General features: G+C 47.8%; 1 protein-coding gene across 2 annotated transcripts; it reads right to left on the bottom strand.

The window, feature by feature from the left end:
- Positions 1 to 58: 58 nt before the first annotated feature.
- CD83 (CD83 molecule) lies at positions 59 to 18,630 on the bottom strand. 2 transcript variants are annotated; one of them, XM_026511521.4, is made up of 5 exons: positions 18,454 to 18,630; positions 18,240 to 18,355; positions 5,147 to 5,357; positions 2,575 to 2,681; positions 59 to 1,211 (listed from the first exon to the last, which is right to left on the bottom strand). In XM_026511521.4, exons 1-5 carry the CDS (start codon positions 18,488 to 18,490, stop codon positions 1,083 to 1,085), a joined length of 600 nt encoding a protein of 199 aa, XP_026367306.1. In that variant the 5' UTR covers positions 18,491 to 18,630; the 3' UTR covers positions 59 to 1,082. The 2 variants fall into 2 exon arrangements, with proteins under 2 accessions (XP_026367306.1, XP_026367307.1); XM_026511522.4 differs by having other exon boundaries at positions 59 to 1,208; positions 18,454 to 18,623.
- Positions 18,631 to 22,621: the final 3,991 nt, after the last annotated feature.

The following is a 22,621-nucleotide window of genomic DNA, read 5'->3' as shown; positions in this document are numbered from 1 at the left end:
AGAATGAAAGGCATTCTCTCATGCCCAAAACACCACTGTAATAAGGATAATGACCCAATGGAGCTTCAAATTTTTATAGTGCTTTATGCTTTTCCAAAGCATTTTCACATACATTATTGCAATCAACTCAGACAACACCTTACGGTTTACAACTGAGAAAGTAGAAATCATGAGGACCCTGTTCAAGATCCTAGAGCCAGGTAGTGGGACGACTGGGGCTCGAAGCCGGACTGCATGACTGGGCCAGCATTTCCAGCAGGTCATCACCTAGCTGGCTGTCCTGTGGTCATGCTCTCTGACCTCTCACTCACTCTCCATACTGAGGTCACGTCCGTGAGCCCTGACACCTAACTATGGATGTAGATTTCAAAAGGAGAACAAAAGACAAATCCTTCTTTGCCAGGTATCTATGGGTATAAAAATAAACGTGGCACTGTTCTTTACTGCTTCTTTATGGTGTCTTTCCCAGATGGAGAGGCCCCATTGCGGAACAGTTCATCGACTTGTTATTTCTACGTACACACAGTACTCCTTAATAATAGCAGAGCCTTCACAGTGGGAAATTATTTGCTAAATATTCCCCACTGTCTCACAGTTTGGCCTGTCAATTTCTCCCAGACAGAAACCATCTGGGCTAGTATAAGAAAACACAGCACATTCAAAGGGATGTTTTCCAGATGTGCAGAGGACAGCGGTCGTCAAGAGTCTATCACAGGGCCGGCTCCGGGCATCCATATTTCCCAAGACCCTTTTCCAACTGCGTCTCACCATAGCTTGTATGTGACTGAAAAGATTTCCAAGAGGTTGACCAGATAGCTGAGAAAAATGCGAAGAAGGTAGCTGTGAAGCCACAGGACTAGGCCCTCCCCGCAGGGGTCCCCATGCTACGTGGTCATGTAATGGCTTCCCAAGTCCTGCTCACAAAAAAGTGGGCTGGGACCCGCTGTCAGGGGTTTCAGAAGGACTTCACAGGAAGGATGCTTTCTTCGGTGTGGGGCTCATTCTTCTCTTGTCCTGTGGACGTACAGGCATACCACTGAGCCTTCTTCGACGTTAGGAAACACAACCTGCAGAAATCCTGCTCATACCAGTTCTGTCTTCTGAAGAGTCACTGGCTCCAAATGTTTATGTGGAGAGGTGACTGGGAGAAAAGCTCGTTCCATGACAGGCTTAGAAAAATCTGGAAAAATACTCTGTTGTCGTGCAAACTTCTGAAAAAATAAAAGAGGTAAGTTGAGAAATGAGTAATCGGGAAAATGCATCGTTCCCTAAGAGTTGGCTGGACAGCTCATGCTGGAGGCCTCGCTCGGTCTACCAGTGGGCTCACACTCTTTCACCGGCAACTCCAAACTGACCACCAGATGCCCTGACTGTGGACTGGGGCCATTTCAAGCCCCTACTGTTAGTTATCTACACGGAAAATCAGTGCCCATAAAGACAAGGCATTTGCTAACAAGAAACTAAAGTCACTCAGTTTTAAAATTTGCTCTCCAGCAATTCTAACTATCTTGTGTGTAAATAACTCTAATGACCAAATCGCAAGCTCCTTGAGGGCGGAAGCTACGTCTTGTAACCTTTTTATGTCCCCTACCAGCGCCTAGCTTAATGTCCCCTACCAGCACCTAGCTTAATGTCCCCTACCAGCGCCTAGCTTAATGTCCCCTACCAGCGCCTAGCTTAATGTCCCCTACCAGCGCCTAGCTTAATGTCCCCTACCAGCGCCTAGCTTAATGCCTGTATGCAGGACAGGCCGTACTAGAGTCTTTGGGTTGACTGATGTCCAAAATAGCACCCGAGAGATGAGTCCATGGCCAGAGAGGCCAGGAAAGTGAATAGAGGGGGCCAGTGAGTGACAGGAACTGGCTCCGGGATAGCTCTTGGGGGAGCTCTATCCTGGCCCCTAAGTAGCCAGTCCTTCCTGATGCTATTAAGATATATGGGACGGAGCCCTTCCTAGCGGGTCAGGCCCAGAGCTGGCCTTGCTCCCCGACAACTTTGGTCAATCCGGGTGTGTGGCCAAGCGGAAAAGAGGCTCAGGGTCTTGAAGCTGGAGAGCCTGCTACCAACAGTTCAAGGGCATGTCAAGGACACGTAAGCACTGGCCAGCCATCTTCCACGGCGGGACACTGCCTCTATGCCCCACTACCCTGGCTTCTCAGGGTTCATTCTCAAGGAGTGGAAGTTCGTAACTATAAGAGGAGAACCCGCCAGGAGGGAACAGTTCAAGGTCAGGAGGACACCGGTCTACCCCCATGGCTGCGCGGGCCCACTAGCCTATGGCAAGAGTGGTGCCTTGGCCCCAGGACGTTGGGAAGCTGGTACTGCACTCTCCACCACTGTCCCCACCAGGATCTTCCCAAACCTCCCTCGCACGCCTTACTCTGCTTGAAACCAGTAAACAAGCTGGGCGCTTCCCGCAAGGATCTCACAGTGCGGGCGCCTGGGCAAGTGCAGAATTCAGAGAAGAACTTCTCTCGCCACCATTAAAGGATTCACACTGTCTACAAAATATATTCGGATCGGTGCCCCGGGTGATCTTTTCATCGTAATAGGTGTTTTTAAAAAGATACTTACACAAGTGAAAATAATGAGTGTTAAGTAGAAGACGACCAGCGCCAACAGCAGGACGATCTCAGCTCTGTATTTCTGAACAGTCTCTTCTTTGCGCTCCTTAGGGCACCCTTAAAAAAAAATGAGTAAAATATGAGGCTGTTTAACAGGCCTTTCCGATCATGATAAAAAGCTAAGAATGCTCTGCGCCGGCTTGTATCGAGTCCTGCCTGTCTCCCACTCCTAACCTCACGTCTGTACCATCGGGAAGAAGAGCGCAAGTGACCGCAGCAACAGTGGTGACGGTGGCAGCTGGGGCTCACGCGCACCTGTGCCTGGCCGTGTGCTACGGGCCTGACGCACGGCATCTCACTAGATCTTTGGAGGCACGGTGCGTTTCCCCATCTTACAGATGAAGGGGTTGGGGCGCAGAGAGGCAGAGGGAGTAAGGCAGGGGCTAGAGCCAGGTGTCCGGGCCAGACTGACCCCATTGCCCATCTGCCTCCATTTCAGAGGCCGGGCCTTTCCTGGCTTATCTGATGTCCTCACACCAGATGACACACCATTTGTGCTCTGTGCATGACGTGATCTAGCTTCGGCGGGGCTGTGGAGAATGCTAGGTGTTCTGCCCTCAGGAGGACCGGGGCTGAAGGAACCAGGCAGGCGAGCTGCCCGGCCAGTACTGCAGATGTCAGCGTGTCTCTATGGAATCGCGAAAGCTCCTCCACCAAGGCCGGCAGCCAAGGTGGGCTAAGGGGCTCCCCCAGGGGCCGCCAAAAGCTGTGGCTGCAGCACTGGGGGACGCAAAGGCAGGAGGAGCCAGGCCTTCAGCCCAGCAGGAGACATGGAAGGGACGGCCTCTCCTCACTCAGACATGACATCCCACATGTGCGGAGCCTCCCAGAAGGTCCAGGCAGGGGCAGGTGGAGTGCAGATGATTGGGGAGGCCCTCCCCTGGGGCCAGGAATGGGCCTAGAGATAGCTGGAAAGCCCTGAGGCTGGACTGAACATCTCACGAGTAGCGGTAGGGACGGGTTCTCGCCAGGGTCTGTGATTCAAAGAAAGAAATGTGGAGAGCCATTGTCCTAATGGTTCCTAACCTTGATCTGGCACTCAGTGTATCCCAGGCACAGGACGAAGCATTTTAGTGCAATATCCCCTTCAACCGTCACCACAAGCGTGTGCTGGAGAGGCAATCGCCCCCATTTTAGACATGAGAGGATAGTGATTTGCCCAAGGTCACACAGTAACGAGCAGCACTGCCCCTAACTGAGCCAGGTCCAAGTGACTCTGTTGTCTAACCAGCTAACTTGCAGGCAACATGGCTTTCAGGAGAGGAGAGGAGAGGGGAGGGGAGGGGAGGGGAGGGGAGGGGAGGGGAGGGGAGGGGAGGGGAGGGGAGGGGAGAGGAGAGGAGAGGAGAGGAGAGGAGAGGAGAGGAGAGGAGAGGAAAGCAGCTGTTCTTTGCATCTCTCGGCTCCGCTCCCTGCACGACAGGCCTCGTCTCTGCTCTCCCTCCGGCACTCGTGAGCGTGCATTTTCACACAGAGCCTCCCGCGAGCCGGCTACCGCGGAGACCAGCACAAGAGCGTGTCTGGTCAGGTGCAGCAAGTGCAGGAAGACAGACAAAGCAGCACGAGAGGCTCGAGATGAGAAGGGCACAAGGGCTACGTGTGTGTGTGTGTGTGTGTGTGTGTGTGTGTGTAACAGTGAACCAAATCCAAACACTGAGCCCTATACGGAGATCCCGTTCTTGTGAAAAAAGGAATATTCTCTTAAGTCAAATTGCTTTCGGATTCCCAATAAAAGGAAAAAGTCGTTATGGTACAAGAATCGGGAAACTCTATGAGAACAGCGTGTGTGTCATTTCAAGCCTGCGCCACTAACGAGATTGGGCAAAAGTCAAAGGCAAGGCATCTTTTAAGCTCCATAAAGGAAGATATCGGAAAAAATCCAAAGAGGAAATCCTCATCGTAGAGCTCGATTTTTGGTATTACTGCATAGAGCAAAACTGTGTGTTCTGTCACTGGGGCATTGCTTTCTCGCTGTGTCCTCTTTCTGCGGCCCTCTTTGAGGTATTGGGCAATGTCATCAGCGCAAATGGGAGGGAAACGCTGTTCTCACGGTAAAAAGGTGGCAACATGACACAGCCCCCTTAGGCCAGGTTAGAAAGGTCCAAATGAGCGGAATAGCCCACAGGAGCCTGACGCATTGGGGACTACACAGTTTCTCTGTCCTCCAAAAATCAGTCTTGGGTACTTCCTCTTTGCTTCAAAGGACTCCCGCAGGAATAAACGACACCCGGATTCGTGGTCTGGCTACATGTGGCATCTATCTGACTGGGCAGATCTGTCTTTGTTAGGAAGGAAGGAAGGAAGGAAGGAAGGAAGGAAGGAAGGGAAGGAGGGAGGGAGGAAAGGAGGGAAGGAGAGAAAGAGCAGAAAAAGTTATGACATTCTTGCAGGAGAATCTAGCTTTCGGCCATAGCCGTGATGCAAAACTCCCAGTTAGACTCCAGCTGAGGGGATGGGTTTTAGGGCCCTACTGCAAGAGCACACGCATTTGGCAAGGAGACAGGTGCAGCAGGTCACCTCACCTGTCACTTTCAAGGTCACGGTGCCGCTTTGGTTTCTCTGCCCGTGCAGCCCCTCCACGGTGCACCTGTACGTCCCCGAGTGGCAGCCGCTGGCGTTTTGGATCTTCAGGTGCAGCCGTTCACCGGGGGCCTCGAAGGAGTCTTCCTTCTGCCGGTGGTCCTGCAGACCCTCCTGGGGCACCTCCAGCCTCTCCTCGCCCCGCTCCGTCAGCTGTTGAAGAAGAATCACCCCGCGTCATGCCGTGACGGAGGCTGCAAACACTGCCCGCCACGTCCCCCCACCATCAAGGCTCTGCCATCCTCACTAGTCTTTTTAAAACAAAATATTATGCATGCGTGACCTTCGGGGGAGGAGGAGAAAAATCTATGAAAATTCTTTCCGGCTCTATCTTTTCTGAAATAGTCTCAAGCCTACACTTTATGATTTGGTGCAGCCCAGCTTCCAGCCTCCGCAAGGACAGAGCGTTGACGAGGGTGACGAGAGGAAGGGCATGAATCACTTTGAGTCATATTTTGTGGCTGATTGTTCTGTATCAAATGTTCTCTTGTTTTCGTCAGATACCAACTCACCCACGGAACGACTCTTAGTTTTGTGTCTCGGCCCTTTATCTGGAAATGTTCCTAAACTGAACACCACGGCCAGACGACTCAGCGGAAAGCCCGGAGCTGCGTAAGCCATGCCTCCGATAAATGGACACCGTGTCCTGCCAAAACTGTGTCGTGAGCGGGGCCGCGCATGATGTCACCGCACGTAGGGCTCTGACTCTCCAGCACGGCAGGAGGCAGCAACGGTGGCGCCGTGTGCGGACTGTGTGTGTCCGGTCATGTGCTGCTCACACCAAGACGCACGTGCAAGGACACGGAGAGCCTCGATCTTTGCACAGAGCAGCGGGACTGCAGGAGAGGCCAGATCCAGCCCCGCTAATCAGGCTGGGTCTCTCTCCCCCAACTATCTTTTTGGTGACATTGGTGGAGTCTTTGCATGTATGACTTCAAAGATGAGACAACCATCCCATTCCCCCAGACAGATTTTTAGTTTGCCCAAGTGGCTTGTCCGCCGGTCCTCCACGGAAACGTTTTCCGGCTTCTAACACTGATTTACACACACGGGAAGGCAAGTCACTATTCTCCGAGCTCGGGGGCAGCCAGGGACCAGCAGGAGCCTGGGCCTCAGGGGCACGCCCTGCCTGTCCCCAGCGATGGGACAGCACCAACGAGCCCCTCCCGGAGAGACGGCGGTCAGCAGCTCTCACAGCCCTGCCTTCACCTGCCCTTCCCTGCGTCTAGTTGCTGGGGGCCGGCAGCACCTCTCCCACCCACCAGGGCACCGGTGCGCGAGTCAGGGGCCAAGGGAGCCGGCACGCCCAGGGAGGAACACGCACGACACACGCTGTGCATTCATCACACACTGCACACACACTGTGCACACACACTACACACTGCACACACATCACACCTGCACGCACGCTGCGCACACATCACACACTGCACGCACACTGCGCACACATCACACACTGCACGCACGCTGCGCACACATCACACCTGCACGCACGCTGCACACACATCACACACTGCATGCACGCTGCACACACATCACACACTGCACGCACGCTGTGCGTACACACTACACACACCACACACTGCACGTATGCTGCATACATGCACACACACACCGCACACTACACACGCATTGCACATGCGTTGCACACACACCACACACTGCACATATGCTGCACACACACACTATACACACACCACACAATGCACACACGCTGCACACGCTGCAAACACACCACACGCTGCACACACAAAAAACACAGTATACACATGCATGCACCCCCACAATATACACACCCTGCACACACACACCACACACACTATGCACATACTCCACATACACACACACTACACACCACACACTACACACACACTACACACACTGGGCGGCTTGTCCTTCCTGTGCGGGGCGAGGGGCTGCAGCCGGAGGTTAGCGGAAGCCGGGGCTCGTCCGCACTCCGCCGGGCGGGCTGCAGAGACATCTGGTGGCAGGTTCCCCGCTCCTGCAGGAAGCCCGGCTCCATCCTCGGCCGGCAAACATGGCTGAGACAAATGGCTTTTCTCAGGCACAGTCTACGAAAGTAAATCCCACTTCTTGACAGTTCTTCTTGTGTGGAAAGGGTCCTTCCTAAATCATCAAGGTGTTCACCACTACAGACTGGTGTCTTCCGGTGTTTAAAAGTAAAGCAAAATACAAAGAGCGCCCAAGGAAACTTCGGGGGAGCTAACGCCATACAACTGATTCTAGGATGCATCTAATTTAGCCCAGTTTTTCCCTTTCCAAGCCTAATTAAACCACAAACTGCAGCCTCACTGTGTGCTCACGCCTGCCCCTCCTCCGTGCCCAGCAGAGGGGCTCCCTCCTACCTGAGCTTTTGAGGGGCGTGTGCCCAGGGCCCTCCAGGGACCACGTGTCCCGAGAGCCACCCTCACATCTCCACGAAGCCACTTTGAAGGGTCGCAGCCCAATCTCTGCTGCCTGCACGATGATGTCTCCTCCTGCCTTTCTTTTCTAAATTAACCTCCAAACGCGTCAACTCAGATTTATTTCTAATAGATTTCACCAGACCTTGTCTTGCTAGAAATCCTGCATCTGAGAGGACGGAAACCTGGTTGCAACAACCATTTTGAGATTATTAATCACCGGTTTCCTCCTTGGGGGCCTCTGGTCCCATCCAGTGATCCCTCTCTCAACTCAGAAAGATCCAACTGAAAGTCAAGATCAAAACCGCGGCCCTCTCTGGAGGAGGTGGAAACATAAACTATTGTGCTTATTTACAGAAAGGTGGCCCTACTATCCGGTCGGCCGCCGAACGGGCTGAAGCCAGGGTGTGCCGGTGATCAGAACGGGCTGGCGGGGGCCTTCTGCCTATCTGCAGAATTCACTTTAAAAGTCAGCAGTAACAACAGCGAAGGCATTATTCAATGGCCAGATTTCCACAGGCCTGTGGCAAAACCTCCCGTGGGCCTCTAGTTATTTTGAAAAGGCAAAACAAAGGCAGAGTGAGATCATGAGAAAGACAGAGGGAAGAAGCAGGGGAAAGGCAAAACAAAGAACCCCGAAGCAACCTGCAGAATTTTGATTTCCTGACCCATCACAGCCATCCGTGGGATCATGGCAAAATATCTCAAGTCTCATGGGGTCAGCTTCCAATGGCCTGAGCAAACTATTGGCTGAACTTGGGAACTCTTGCCAAAGTCACGAGCAGTGGTCTTTGCCTGATGACTGACTATAGCAAAAGGAACCTTCTGTGAATTCACACAATGCACCTGGAAATATTTCAGAACACTCCCTCTAGCTTCAAGCCATTGGGACACACAACGCCTAATTCCCCTTCTTGATGCCATTCCAAGAGAGATCTTCTCATGTGACTCCATCTGGGGATTCTGGGATTTGCCTACAGCTGCAAAAATAGTTGTCGATTTTACGTTAACGTTGCATGCTCAAAAGGCGAGCGGGGTACCAGCAGTACCAAGAGACTTTTTATGCGAAAGTTCAAATCATTAACTTCAGTGCTGTGGCCAAGCAGCTATCGCTGAGTCCGCTGTGGCAAAAGCAGCACCGTTCATGAACCAAAGGAGAATTCCAGAAAGAGGGAAACGAAGCAACCAGCAAGGGGGCCATCCTCAACCTTGCTTTGTTTTATGAGTTCTTATAAACATTTGCACTGGCTCAAAATCAGCCACTGGCAAAGAACGGCTCTTTAAACATTCCAAATCCAAAAGGGTTTCATTGCCTCTCTGCAAAAGCATTTTAGGAAATAGTAATTTATAACAAAAGGAACCCTCGGATTCATTCACAGCCACGCATAATTGATGGGGACTATTTAATGCGTCCTTTACAAAGCTAATATTGTAGTGCGCTAAACCACAACACGATTTGGGAAAATTAATTCCTCAAAACACTCATCCCAATTATGTTTTAAAAATCCACGCTCCGTGCACTAACTCTTACTCTGACAATTCTATATTTTTGATTGGATTAGAGAAGGGTAAAATACAAGACATCTCATTTTCAGAAAGCCAAGGGACATGTGATTTGTCTCAAGGCCCTCGATGTGACTAAATAATTTAAGTAATATGTTCTTCCTCTAAAATGGAGATTTGACCTTAAGGAAACCACAAGCCCCAAATTAAATAAACTCTTTAATTTGCTGAATACTAAAGCAAGCAAATACAAGCATTAATTTTAAGGGCATGTGAATTAAGTGTTTATTTTAATGATGGACAAATGTGAACTAGAATAAAAGAAACCAAATAAAGAATTAGTATGTTTGAAATTGAACCGATACTTTAGTCAAAAACCCTATTATTGTGGCAAGTTATTTTTTTCATTTAAATAATTTTATCCAAATACATGCTCGCCTTCTAGATTGCCATATTTGAATATAAGAGAGCAAGAGTTCCATGCCTGTTGCAAAGAAAGATTTTTGATCACAAACCTGGAATCCGAATTTATCATACATGAGATCTGTTAAGAATGTGATAGAAATCTAAAGGAAAGGGAAGAGATTTTTTTGAGGAGCAAAATGTGTGTGCTTCTATGTTCATTTAAATATTCAATGCAACAATTTGATTAAACGTATTTAAAGGTATGGACTCGATGTACTTAAAGGTGGTATGAAAGTAATCTCATATATTCCAATCACATTGAACAGCTTTTTCTTTATTGCATTTCTCATGCACTAACTTCCATGTACCTTGGTTTCTAACTCAATTAAAGTGCCAATATAATCCCCATTCATCATAAAAACAGCTCTTTATAACGTGCAAAATAGTTTGGCTCGGAGGTTGATGTCATAATGAGGGTAGAATGTATGCACGTTAACATCGTTTTTTTCTAAGTGTAGTTTTATTGGAAAAATGATTTTCCACTTTGAAATTTACTGGGTCTAACAGACAGAGCTGAATTGATGGCTGCTACGAGTTATGAGTATGGCAGAGGTAATGTAATTAAGAGCACAGGCTTTGGAGTGGAACAGACCTGGAAGCAAAGCCCAGTCCTACCACGGCTAGTCCTGCTCTTGGCCAACTGACCCAGCAGCCCCCATCTGCTCTGCGGACACGGGGGTGATTGCATCTCATGAGGGTGGTGTGAAGACACCTGTGATGATGGGCGTGCATCGTAGGGCATAGCGTCTGTCCATCACACAGAGAACCCTGAATGTGTTACTATTCTCGCTCATTTTCCCAGCCCACAGTTCAATCAGCATTCTAAATAGTTCCTGGCACACTGGAATTAGTCAAAAAGCATTTGCTGAGTGAACGAGTGAATTTTTATCACAAGGGCACTGGCTTTGGAATCGAAGGCCCGAAGTCCAGATTCGCAGTCGATGCGCTAGGTTCTCTTTGGTAAAGCACTTCATCTCTGAGTCTCATTTCCCCACCTGTGACTCTCTTCCTTGCTACGGGGAGCTATTGTAAGTATCAAAAGAGAAAACACATGAAAGTGCTTTATCATGGGTCATGCTGGTCATAGCAGTTGTTATATCTGATAGCTTTCCACTCTATCCATGCTCTCGGTCATTCTTCATGGCTGATAACTTCCTGTTTCCTCCCTGGCAAAGTTGTTCTAGAAGTCCCAACCTCTGCTCTAAAGAGAAATTATTTTTCAACCCACAATGTGTCCAAAATAGCCACAACATTCTCAATTTTCTAAAGCATCATGGTAATATATGTGGCAAAACCCTTTGGAACTGGGATTTGCCCATTCGTTGTTCACGCCAAGCATCTTCTTCCATTTGCATCTTGTGAGTCTCGTGGAAGCAACGTAACTCAGGCCTGACATCTGTGACCAGAGAGACTGGCTCTGATGGCCACACGCCCCAATCAAAGCCGCTTAAATATAATCAGGTACTTGTTGAGATATTAGAAGAGAGGCGCAATCTTTTCCTTTGCACTTGATCCTGAGAGGGTCCGCAAGACTGCGGTTATCAGCCCCTGTCTCCCTGCCGCGTGGATGGAGGCTGACGATCAAACCAATACGGAGAAAGGAAGAGCGGAGGGACGGAAAGTCACCAAGCCCTGGGGATAGTCATGAACCTCGAAATGCAGCTGTATTTGTTTCCTGCACCGGCATAACAAAGTGCCACAAACTGAGCAACATAACAAAACCGAAATGTATTTTCTCGGAACCCTCGTGCACGGCTGGTGGGAATGCAAACTCGTGCAGCCACTGTGGAAACCAGTATGGAGGTGCCTCGAGAAATTAAAAAAAGAATTACCCAATGATCTAGTAATTCCACTACTGGGTATTTACCCAAAGAAGCTGAAAAGGTTAATTTGAAGAGATGGAGGTCTCCCTATGTTTACTGCAGTGTTATTTACAATAGGCAAACTATGGAAGCAGCCCTAACGTCCATCGATAGAGGAATGAATAAAGCAGATATGGTATGTGTGTATACACACACACACACACACACGATGGAATATTATCGGCCATGACAAAGAATGAGATCTTGCCATTTGCAACAACACAGACCTAGAGGGTACCGTGCTAAGTGAAATAAGTCAGAGAAAGACAAACACCATATGATTTCACTCATATGTGGAATTTAAGAAACGAAATGAATGAACAAAGGAAAAAAGAGACAAACAAAACACAGACTTAACTCTAGAGGACAAACTGATGGTCACCGGAGGAGAGGTGGGTGGGCGGACGGGCGAAACAGGTGAGGGGCTGAAAGCACACGAACCACCATGAACGTCAAGCACGGAACTGCTGAACTGGTACATTATACACCAGAAACGACTATAACACTGCATGGTAGCTGTACTGGAATTAAAATTCTAAAAATAAAATTAAAAAAAATAAAGAAATGTATTTTCTCATGGTTCTGGAAGCCAAAACCCATAAGCGAGGGGCTGACGGGCCCATGCTCTCTCTGAAGGCTCTATGGAAAAATCTATTTCGTGCCTCATTCCTGACGTTTCTGGTGCTGCCAGCCATCCCTGTCATTCCTTGTAGACACATCCCTCCGGTCTCTGCCCCTACTTCACATGGTGTTTTCCCTGTGTCTACGTCTGTATCTGTTTTCTCTTCTTATGAGGACACCAGTCATTGCATCAAGGCCCACCCTCTCTTGTATGACCGCACTTTAAAATGACGACATCTGCAAAGACCTCATTTCCATAGAAGGTCACATTTGCAGATACCAGAGATAATCTTTCTGTGGGACACAATTCTACCCACAACACCAAGCAACACTGAAGCATGAATAATAATTTGCAAGTTTTCCCCATTTCAACTACATAAACCAATATATTCCCTTTATTTAACCAAGTTTTGACTGGATTACAAAGCTTCACAACTGAAAGGGTCCTCACTGACAGGGACACCTCAAACCGCCCCATAAATTAATGTGGCATGGAGGGAGCTCTCTCCACATGGCTCCAGCCTGTAGACCAGTCCTGCTCGTCGCTCGGGCTCACGTGCTTCCCTCTCCTCAGGGAATGAGACACACAGGCCTAATGTGATTCAGAACCTTTGTGCTCCAGAACTGACCCAGAGTGTCAGGTCCAAGGTGATCATGAATTCCTTATGGCAGCTGGCCTCCTGCTTTTTCTCATGGGTTTTCCCCACCTGGACCTATAATCCTGAACAACTACCCCCTCTTCCGGAATCTACCATCTCTTGGAGATTTGGGGCAAGAACACGCAGTAGACTAGCTGGTGTTCCACAGCACACCAGGTGACAGGAATAAGCCTGGGGCCCCTAGTCGGAACCGCTATTACATGACCCAGACAGGATTTTAACCAACTATACCCCAGAGCAAAGACAAAAATCCAAAGTAGGTTTATGAATGGTCTTCAAATCCTAGGGAAGTACTTGGGTCCAGCTCTGGGTCGAGCTAGGGCTTTTGGTAGAAAATTTGGGGTCATTGCTGGAGTCCCCAGGAAAAGATTATGCAAACCATTTTAGATGAAGAAACCCTTTTTTAGGTAATGAATCTCTCTTTAGCCCTGCTCTACGCTAGACTTTCCCTTACATCACTGAGACCTTCTCCGAACTTCCTCTTGACTTTGTGTGGTGACATAACCAAATACAGAACTAAGATAATGCTGATTCTCACATGACCTAGGTTCCCCCTTTTATTCATGGAAAATAAGTGTTTGATTTCTTTCTGTTTAACTCCCAGCTACCTTCTTCCTCCTTACCCTCTTGCACCCTGCAAGACTGTGGCAACTTTGCTCTGATTTGTCACTGTCCCCAAATCTCACTGATGGCCCGTCTGCAGCTGGCTGAGACTTCCAAAGCCCCTCTGAGGCAGCCACGTGCTGTGTTGCCCACCCCTCTGTCGAACTGTGGGGACACAATGGGTGGCCAAGAAAGAAGGGAAGGTAAATCTCAGAGATGTGCTGAGGTCTTGGCTGAGATGACCTGATTGGATTTTGCTGCAGTGAGAGAACAAGGCCTCCCTCTGGGACTCATCTTCCAGGATGAGTCAGTGTGTCTTTCAGCACAAGAAATATGCTCTTCTTTACAAATACGTGTCATTAGGTCATCCTCTTTGCTTAAAAACTTTCAATGACTCCTTGCTGCCAAAAGGAGTTCAAGCCAGTGTAGCTAGGCATTCAAGGCTCCTCACCATCTGCTCCCAGCCTTCTTTGTAACATCTCCCAGCCCTCTCCTGCATAATTCTCCCTTCCAGATCACTGGTTCCCCGAAATGCTTGTGGAATCCTTTTCCATGCCTTTGCTCAAGATGGTCCTCTGGCAAAAGTTTCCTGTTGATTTTAAGATGGCCAGCATGAGGCCCAGGACTTGGAACACATTTGGGACTTCAGAAATATTGGCTACTGAAAGTGTAAATACAAGAGACCTCTGAAAACCAACTTCATGTCCTTCATGGTCTGACCTAAGGTAGAGCCCATAAAAGTGACTCAACCAGGTCAAGTACTGTAGGTGCCGATGTGGACAGCAGGACTTTGCTTTGATGCTAGCACACACACCGTTTCCACATTTCAATGTTTCGGGGCTTCTCTGTTTAAGACAGGAATGTTTCCCTTCTCTCCTAAAAACATGCTCTTAAATCTATCTTACAGCAGATAAAATTCTAGAATCAAGGAAGTCTAGTGAGGGGCGCACACTGGCTCCTTCACAGGTCCATCAGCATTTGTGGCCGAACAGATGACATCTGCCCAGACCGTTCATCAACTCCAGCCCCTTCTAGGGGATTCTGCTTTCACAGGGCTTTTTGCTCTGTGGTGTCTCATCACACAAGATAGTCGAGACAGAAAATACAACTACACTGGAGAGGAGATTCGCAACATGCACGGAAGACAGCTTCCTAACAGATTCAGAACCAGCAAGAGCCACGTGGTGACCGTCCTTGAACTTTGAAGTCGCTTCCTGCAAGCCATTAACCTGCCCTCTGCCAGCTCCGTTGGGCCAGGGGATAGCCCACGATCTGCCACAGCTGGGGGCTCCTCTCACTGTTACAAAATCAAGACTGACCTCTGAAATCAGTCTTACTTCCCTTTTCTCCCTTCCGTTGGAAATAATCTGAAAAGGGCATTTGCCTTGTGACGCGTCTCTGTCCTCACCCCCGCAATGTCGTCCTAGGTTGACACTATATATCCTCTTTCGTTATGCATCAACATAGTCTGCCGGGGCTCCAAGCATGCCACAAGATGGTAGGACATCTTTCTGATAAATAACCACTTGCTACTGGCAGCGAACATCACTGTGCTCAAACACTCCGTCCAGTACCATCCTCTCCCTCCAGACCTAGTGCAGCTTCATTGAAGAGACTGTGACCCCACTTACGCTCAGCAGGACGCTCAGGAGTAGCCCCTTAATGGATGTGCTTACTCCCAGCAGACATGGGATGCTATGCCCTCTGATCCAAGATGCTCGCAGCCAATGGGAGAGAGTGCTGGACCAACGTCTGCTTGCATCATTTCTCAAAATACCTCCCTAAACAACCACAGTCAATTCATAACTCCAAAGGCTAAGTTTAGCTACTATTCTAATGGCTATGTGAATACACATTTCTATGTCTTCTCAATCACGCACCCTGCCCTAACAGGTACATGCAGGAAAGGGTAAGAGGAGGACCCATGGATGGATCCCAGTTAGAAGGACACTGGTCCATGGGAAATAAGAGTTGGGCGAACAGGAGTTGGGCTATCTCTGCCCACTCCTGGCTCCCCCTGTGGCCCCCTGTGCATGTCTGTATTAACCCTCCTCCGGCCCCTTCTCACTGTGCCTTTGAAACAGAGGGTAAAACGGACACTGTTTCTTCCCCACTCGCCCTAATGTTACAAATGTTAATTGGATGCCCTCTGCTTTGGGTCTTTCTGTAAAAGGCACCTGATAAGAAATACATGGTTTCCATGGGTCCTTTGGTAATCACAAGTAATCAGTGCCAATTGGACAGTGGCAGGGTGCCCTATGGTGTGGGAGAAGCGAGTGGTACACGGAATTTTAAATTGTGAGTCATTATAACCATAGTTGTGGTATGCAGAAGTCCTGTGAGAATGAGAATCGATCTGGTGGATGGTAAACAAACAAACAAACAAACCGAAACAGAACAAAAAATCCACGGCAAACCCACCCCAAGAGATTCTCTGCTTCCCTCGTCCAGCTCACAGCCCACAAGTGCGCAAAGAGATCTGACAAACCACACTAGGGATGAGGAGGGACGTGACACGAGCGAGGCTGGCTGTGGTCATCGGGCTTAAAGTCCTCCTTTGACAGCCACCTCTTCAGTCCACTGAAACATTTTACAAGAGGTGTGGGGAAAGAATGACAAGATGCTCAACCTTCTGTAAAGCCAAGTATTTCAGAATTTCACCACTGACCTGATTTCCAGAATACTCTATCCACTTTAGTTGTACAAACACAATCAGCACAAAAGTATAATTACTGGGCTGGAAAAGAATAAATATCTACAGAACACGCCGAGACCTGTTAAACAGCACTTGAAGGAACAATGCATTTCGTTTTCAAGGTATCCGAATAGTTTATTGGCATCACAAAGCTTCCCTATCCACCATGACCTGATCACAGTTAACCTCTTTAAAAAAAATTACTATGGCATGATTTTGCAATGACCCTATTGCATGAACCAACAGAAAAAAAATGCCAAGAGACTGTTGTCTTTTTTTTTTTTAACAGAGTTTTGAGAGACCTTCAGGGTAAATCCGTAAGAACCGTGTTCAATAAACAAACACATACATGATAGAGTTACGTCTTCAGCTGACATCCAAGGAGAAGCCAAAGGTTAATTGCTATGGTTTACTGCATCATTCCAAGTGACCTTGTGCAAGAAGATTGACCTTGACAACTGTTTGAACTTTACAGTCTGAAACCCCATCTCCTTGTTTCATGAGGACTTTTTAATTACTCCCCTGGGGATATTAATATTATTTTCTTCTTTAAATTCCTCTCGGGAGGGGACCGTGGTTTCATGTTCCCCCTTCTTTAAGATAACTAAGTCTCTGCCTGGCTAGACCAAGGACACTTTTATTTTCTTTACCTTAAGTAACTGGGGTAGAAAACAGAGACATTGAGATAGGCCTCTGAGAACTCAGGCTGTGGAATCAGACTACTTGGTTCAAATCCACCCCATCATTTATCCAGAAGTGTAACAGTGAGCGGGGTTCCTTTACTCCCTGAGACTCAGTTTCCTCATCTGTAAAATGGGAACAGCTGTAGCAGGACTGATCTCTTACGTCCACTGGAAGGACTAAAACAGGTAACATAGGTAAATATTCACCTCAGAGCTGGGCATGGAGTGAGCACTCAAGTAATAATGTTTTTACGATATTTTTAAGTGCTATTGTTTTTGCTACAAGAACAATTTGGGAAGTGTTACGTTCTCTGATCCCACAGTGAATAAAAGGGGAAATCATCACAAACCTACTTTCTTACACAGTACATTGCTCCCAGGCATGAGCAACACAGCCAGGGCACGTAACTCACCAAGCGCCAGCCTGAATTCACTAAGCACCTTCGCAATTAGCGAGGCAAACACAGGGTGCTGTGCAGAATACACAAAATCGATGGTGCAACACAGTGGGGGGAAACTGACAATCTGGTCGGGAGAGGAGACACACACACGCAAACTGTCCCATGCTGCCTTGCTAAATGGCCAGGTGCAGGCTCTTATGGCATCTTTCTTGGAGGGCAGAAGAAAAACCTTGCACTCTGTGCAAAGCAGCAAACGCACAGATTTCCTCTAAGGTCAGACGTTCCATCAGAGCACAGAGTTAGCCTAGCATATCACATGTACTTGGCTGAAAGGAGAGGAGCTGTTGTGGCCCTAACCTCGTGAACGGAGGTGAGCAAAAGACCAGGGATTGCTTGGGTTGGCAAAGCCGCCACAACCGCCGTCTTAGCGTCCGAAAATGTTCCAGTTCAGAGGCATCCTTAAAAAAAGGCCCCAGAGCAACTCACTTCTCTAACAGTGAAGCCGGCCCCCTCCCAGACGCCCCCTTTGCTGGGCCTCCCAGGACTGCCTGCCTGAGTGCCAAGCAGCAGGGACCAGCGAGGGGCCAGGCGAACCCACAAAGGGGATGGCGGACAGACAACTCCCACCTGGGAAACAAGCCTAAATCACCTCTGACGATCTCTTAGTCTTTCCTCTCCAAGTTCCCTCCCTGCCTCCAAATTCTGGGCAATCACAGTCCCCAAACACCAGAAATCAGAAATCTGGGGACAGGCCTCCTGTCCCATATCCAGATCTGCCCTAGCTGCTTTCTTCGTGGCCTACTGGCCACAACCACAGGTGGCCTCCAGAATTCATCCAAATAAAAGGGTCTCTGCTTCCAAAGAGGCTTATTTGGATCGTTCATCTCAGGCTACCTTTAGGGGCAGGAAGAGGATCGGGTCCTTGGGGAACAAAATCTAATGGAATCTAATCGCGTGGTTCCTAGATGCGTTGGGGGGGGGGGGGGTGGAATAGGAGGGTGAGGGAGGCGTGCGGGAAGACCAGGGACTCGGAGGCCGGGCCGGGGCTACACAGGGTCGCCAGCCCGAGGGAGGTGGTCCCCGCTGCCAAGCCCTCGACCGCGGGCATCGCCGTGCTTACCTTGACCCAGAAGACTCTGTAGGGGCCCTGAGGGTCCAGGTGGACGGTGCACGGCAAGTCCACCGCTTCGGAACAAGCCACTTTTACCTCCCGCGTCGCGGGCGCCAGGCTGCAGACTGCAAGAAGGACAGAGAGAGAGGGGCGTGAGCCAGCGGGGGGGGGGGGGGGGGGGTCGCCGGGAGGGGATGGGGGCGACAAGCGTCTGGGGCCCTACCGCAGCTCAGGAGCAGGATTCGGAGGCCGCGCGACATGGCTGGGGACTGCCAGCTTGGGGCGCGCTCGCTGGCGCCGCGCTCTTATACCCGCGCGCACAGGGACTTCCCCGGGCGCAGGCCTGGGGGAATCCCCAGCGGGCTGCGGCAGCTTGGGGCGCCGGGCCCTCCCCCGCGCCTGCCACCCGTCGGGCGCCCCGGGCCCCGCCCCCGCGCGCGGCCCCGCCCCCGTGCGCCCGGAGTCCGCGTGGCTGAGGCGGCGGCGGGGCCGCGGCGATCGCCACCCGCGCGTGACGCGGCGCGCTTGGGCTTTGCAAACGGCGCGGGCGCGCGTGACGGCGCCCCGCTGACCTTCCCCGCAAGGGGGAGTGAGGGGCCTGCCCCGGGTGGGTGGGTGTCCCCTCCTTCCACCGAGACGAACCCAGACTCAGAGAGATCGCGGGGCCGGGGACGCCAGAGGGAACTCAGGACTCACTCTTCTCCAGATTCTTTTGTGACCAGAGACTCCTTAGGCTTCCCACGGAGCTCCGCGAGTCTAGTACGCGGCTCCCTGCCTCCCGGCGTGGGCTATCAGGCCCAACTGTCGAAACTATTTCAGCCACAGGAGAACCTCTCCTATTAACACGAAACACACACACACACACACACACACACACACACACACACACACACAGAGTTTGGGGCGGGCGGGGGAGGGGGGAGGACCAAAACCAAACAACACAACGGAAGAAAATAGGAATCACCTTGTCCAGAAGTCACTTCTGTTGACATTCCGGGGTCTTAGCTTCGGTGCATACGTAGGTATTTTTAATGGGACACGCTATACACTATTTTGTAACCTACCTTTTAGCTTAATATTTTGCAAGAGTTTCCACATCATTAAAAAGTTGCACAGCATCATGTTGATGGCTGCAGAATATTCTGTCATGCAGTTCCCTCGTAAATTAGAATCAATTAGATCATGTGAGACATGGTCAGTCTAATGTTATCATTAGTAGACTACGTTTGGTAGTGGTAGGTTGCTTTTTTATTATTAACATTCCAAACGGTGCTGTGATTGCTATGATGAACTTCCTTGGAGATAAACCTTTGCTCTAACATGGCTTATTTTCTTTGAGTGAATACCTAGAGGAAATTGTGCTAAGTCAAAAGGAATTCACAGTTTTGTTAAATATCGCCAAAATTACCTCCACGGAGGCGTTCTCAATCTGTGTTCTCACCGGCAGCGTATGAGGGTGTCTGTTTCTTGCCAACATAAATTGTTACCAAACTTCCCCCTTGCCCTTGGAGGCGGTTACAGTAATTGACAGTGTAAGTGCTTTTCGTCCAACCTAATGTTTTAATTAGGAAATTTTTAAGCAAGTACAGAAAATAATAATATCAAACACATCTGTATGCAATATATTCTTAATAAAACATCTGTCTCTTGCTTGACCCCATACCTGAGCATATCTTTCTCCAATTTGCTACTGTGATAAACAATGTTGCCTGAAGCTGGACATGGTCAAATCCGCGGGCCAAGCAATCCTACCACCTTATTAAACATGACACCTTGTCCTCCAAAATACACATGCCCATTTATGCTCTCTTCAGCGGGACTTGGCATCATCAGATTCTTTTTTTTCCATTTTCACCAATCTAATGAGTGTGAAATACCAGATCCTTTTTGTTTAATTTACATGACGCTGATTACGGGAGGGAGGAACGTCTTTGCTTACGTTTTGAAGCCCTTGGGTGTCCTCTTTTGAAGATTGCCGGTCATATCCTTTGGCCTTTTCCGTTGGAGCTGTTTATAAATTCTGGGCCAAATCCTTTCTTGGTTACATGCATGCCAAATATCTTTTCCAAGTCAAGGGTTTGTGTTTTTTACTTTGTGTATGTCTTTAATGTACAAAAGGGTTTTTAAAAAAATAAGCTAATGTAGTCAAATGTATGGGTCTTTTCATTTATGGTTTGTGCTTCTGGTGCTGTGTTTAAGAAATCTTTTCCTACCCTGAGAACATAACAAAATCCTCCTTCATTTTCTTTCAGAACTTTTTAAGTCATGCTCTTTCATAAACAGGTCTTTAATCCACTTAAATATGGTTTGATGTAGAGATTTAACTTATTTCTTCCATATGGATAACCAGTTTTCCTGTGCTGCTTGCTAAAAGTCCTTCTTCTCCCCATCGATTTGAAATAGCATCTCTGTTATATACAAGTTTCCATGTGTTTCCCTAGTCTGTCTCTGTACTAATATCATTTTCTTATTACTTAAACCAGAGTTAAGTCTTGCTATGGTGGTGGAGAGGGGTGAGCTCTCAAATGTTGATCTTCCCCTTCATAATTGTCTGGAATTCTTGGTTCTTTGCTCTACCTTATACATATTATAATCAACTTGTGAACTTCAAAAAAAACCCCTTCTTTTGAATTTTAAAAGGAACACACTCAAATTATATATTGCAGAAAATTAACATTTTTAAAAAAGCGATTCTACAAATCCATCAATATTGCTTATTGTTCCATTTGTTTAGGTCTTCAAGAACTTTTAAAATTTCATGCATGAAAGTCTTCTGCATTTTTGGTAGATTGATTCCTAGGTAGCTTTATATTTTGGATTGCTATTTTCACATAAAATTTTCTAAACTAAACTAAATTTTTCTAGTTGCCCATTACAAGTGAAGAAAAACTTACTTTTGTATACTTAGGAAGCTTGTTGAACTTTCTGGTTAATGTTAGCAATCTGTTCTTAGATTCTCATTAAGACATGTTCATAGTCATGAATTATTTAGAGTATTTTTTTCTCCAAAAATCTCAAATATGTAGGTTGGTTTTAATTGTTGCTACTGATATTTGAGGATATTTGAGAATGTGGCCTGTGTGATTGTAAGTTCTCAAGAAATTGTTGTGGCCTAATATGTGGGCTTTTGGTAAATGTGTCATGTGTTCTTGGAAAGAATGTGCATTCTCCACATGGGTGTCTCTCTCTCTCTTTTTTTTTTTTTAAGTGGGCTCCATGCCCAGCAAGGGGCTTGAACTCACCACCCTGAGATCAAGACTTGAGCTGAGACCGAAAGTCCCACTCTCAACTGACTGCACCACCCAGATGCCCCACAGGGGTCTCTTGAATCAAGCTTGCTCATTGGATGACGGGTCTATATCGGTCCTAACTTTTTGTGATCTGAAACTACCAATTCCTGAAAGAGGTATGTTAAAAACCCCTCTGGGACTATGAAATTGTCCATTTATTTTTGCAATTTTATCAATTTTTTTGCCTCCTATGATTTGATGCTATGTTTTAGGTGACAGCAAGTTATAATGATTTCTTCGCAGTGAATTGTTCTTTTTATTTTTGTTTTGTGACCTTCCCCCTCCCCCAATATTCCTTTTTTGCTTCAAAGAATTTTATCCACTCTTATTACAGCCACACCACTTTCTTTGGGCTAGTATCACGCCAGTATTGTTTATACTTTTATTTTATTTTTTTATACTTTTGAATTCACTATTTCTTTGCCTTTAAGTTCTAAATGTGTTTTTTAAAGCATATAGTTAAATTTTTCTAATCCAAGGCAACTGACAATGTCTTTCTAATTCAGGGTTATTTTTATATTTATCTGAATTCTGCTATATTGAATCTAGTTCAGTCATCTGATTTCATATTGTATACTTAACCTGCTTTCCATCTGAGTCTTTTTTTTTCTTTCTTGCATCTATTTAATATTGACCCATTTCTTTGTATTCAATGGTGTTCTCTCTACTGGTTTGAAAGATATAGGGGTGCCTGGGGGCTCGGTTGGTTAAGCGTCTGACTCTTGCTTTTGGCTCAGGTGGTGATCTCAGGGTCGAGATCTCAGGGTCCGTGAGATCGGACCCCAGGCTAAGATTCTCCCCCTCCCCTCTGCTTGCACAAGCACATTCTCTTTCTTTAAAAAAAAAAAGAAGTTGTACATACAATTTCTCATCTGATGTGATTATCTTTACACAATTTTAATAAGCATAGTTGATTTAATAAAGTCGGAAGTTAACCAATATTGCCACATTTCTCCCCAAAATATCTGAATGCCTGACCTTTGCCCGTTCACTGCCCATTTTGAATACTGGTGTGACCAGTACCTTCATTCGGCCCTGTTTCTCTACTCCCCAGTTAGTCTTTTTTATATATTATATATTTGTTCAAATCTATCTAATATC

The sequence above is a fragment of the Ursus arctos genome, unplaced genomic scaffold (genome assembly GCF_023065955.2).
Source record: "Ursus arctos isolate Adak ecotype North America unplaced genomic scaffold, UrsArc2.0 scaffold_31, whole genome shotgun sequence".
NCBI classification, from domain to species: Eukaryota; Metazoa; Chordata; class Mammalia; order Carnivora; family Ursidae; genus Ursus; species Ursus arctos.
Note: the sequence above shows the minus strand (reverse complement) of the source record. Positions and strands in the feature narration are given on the sequence as shown.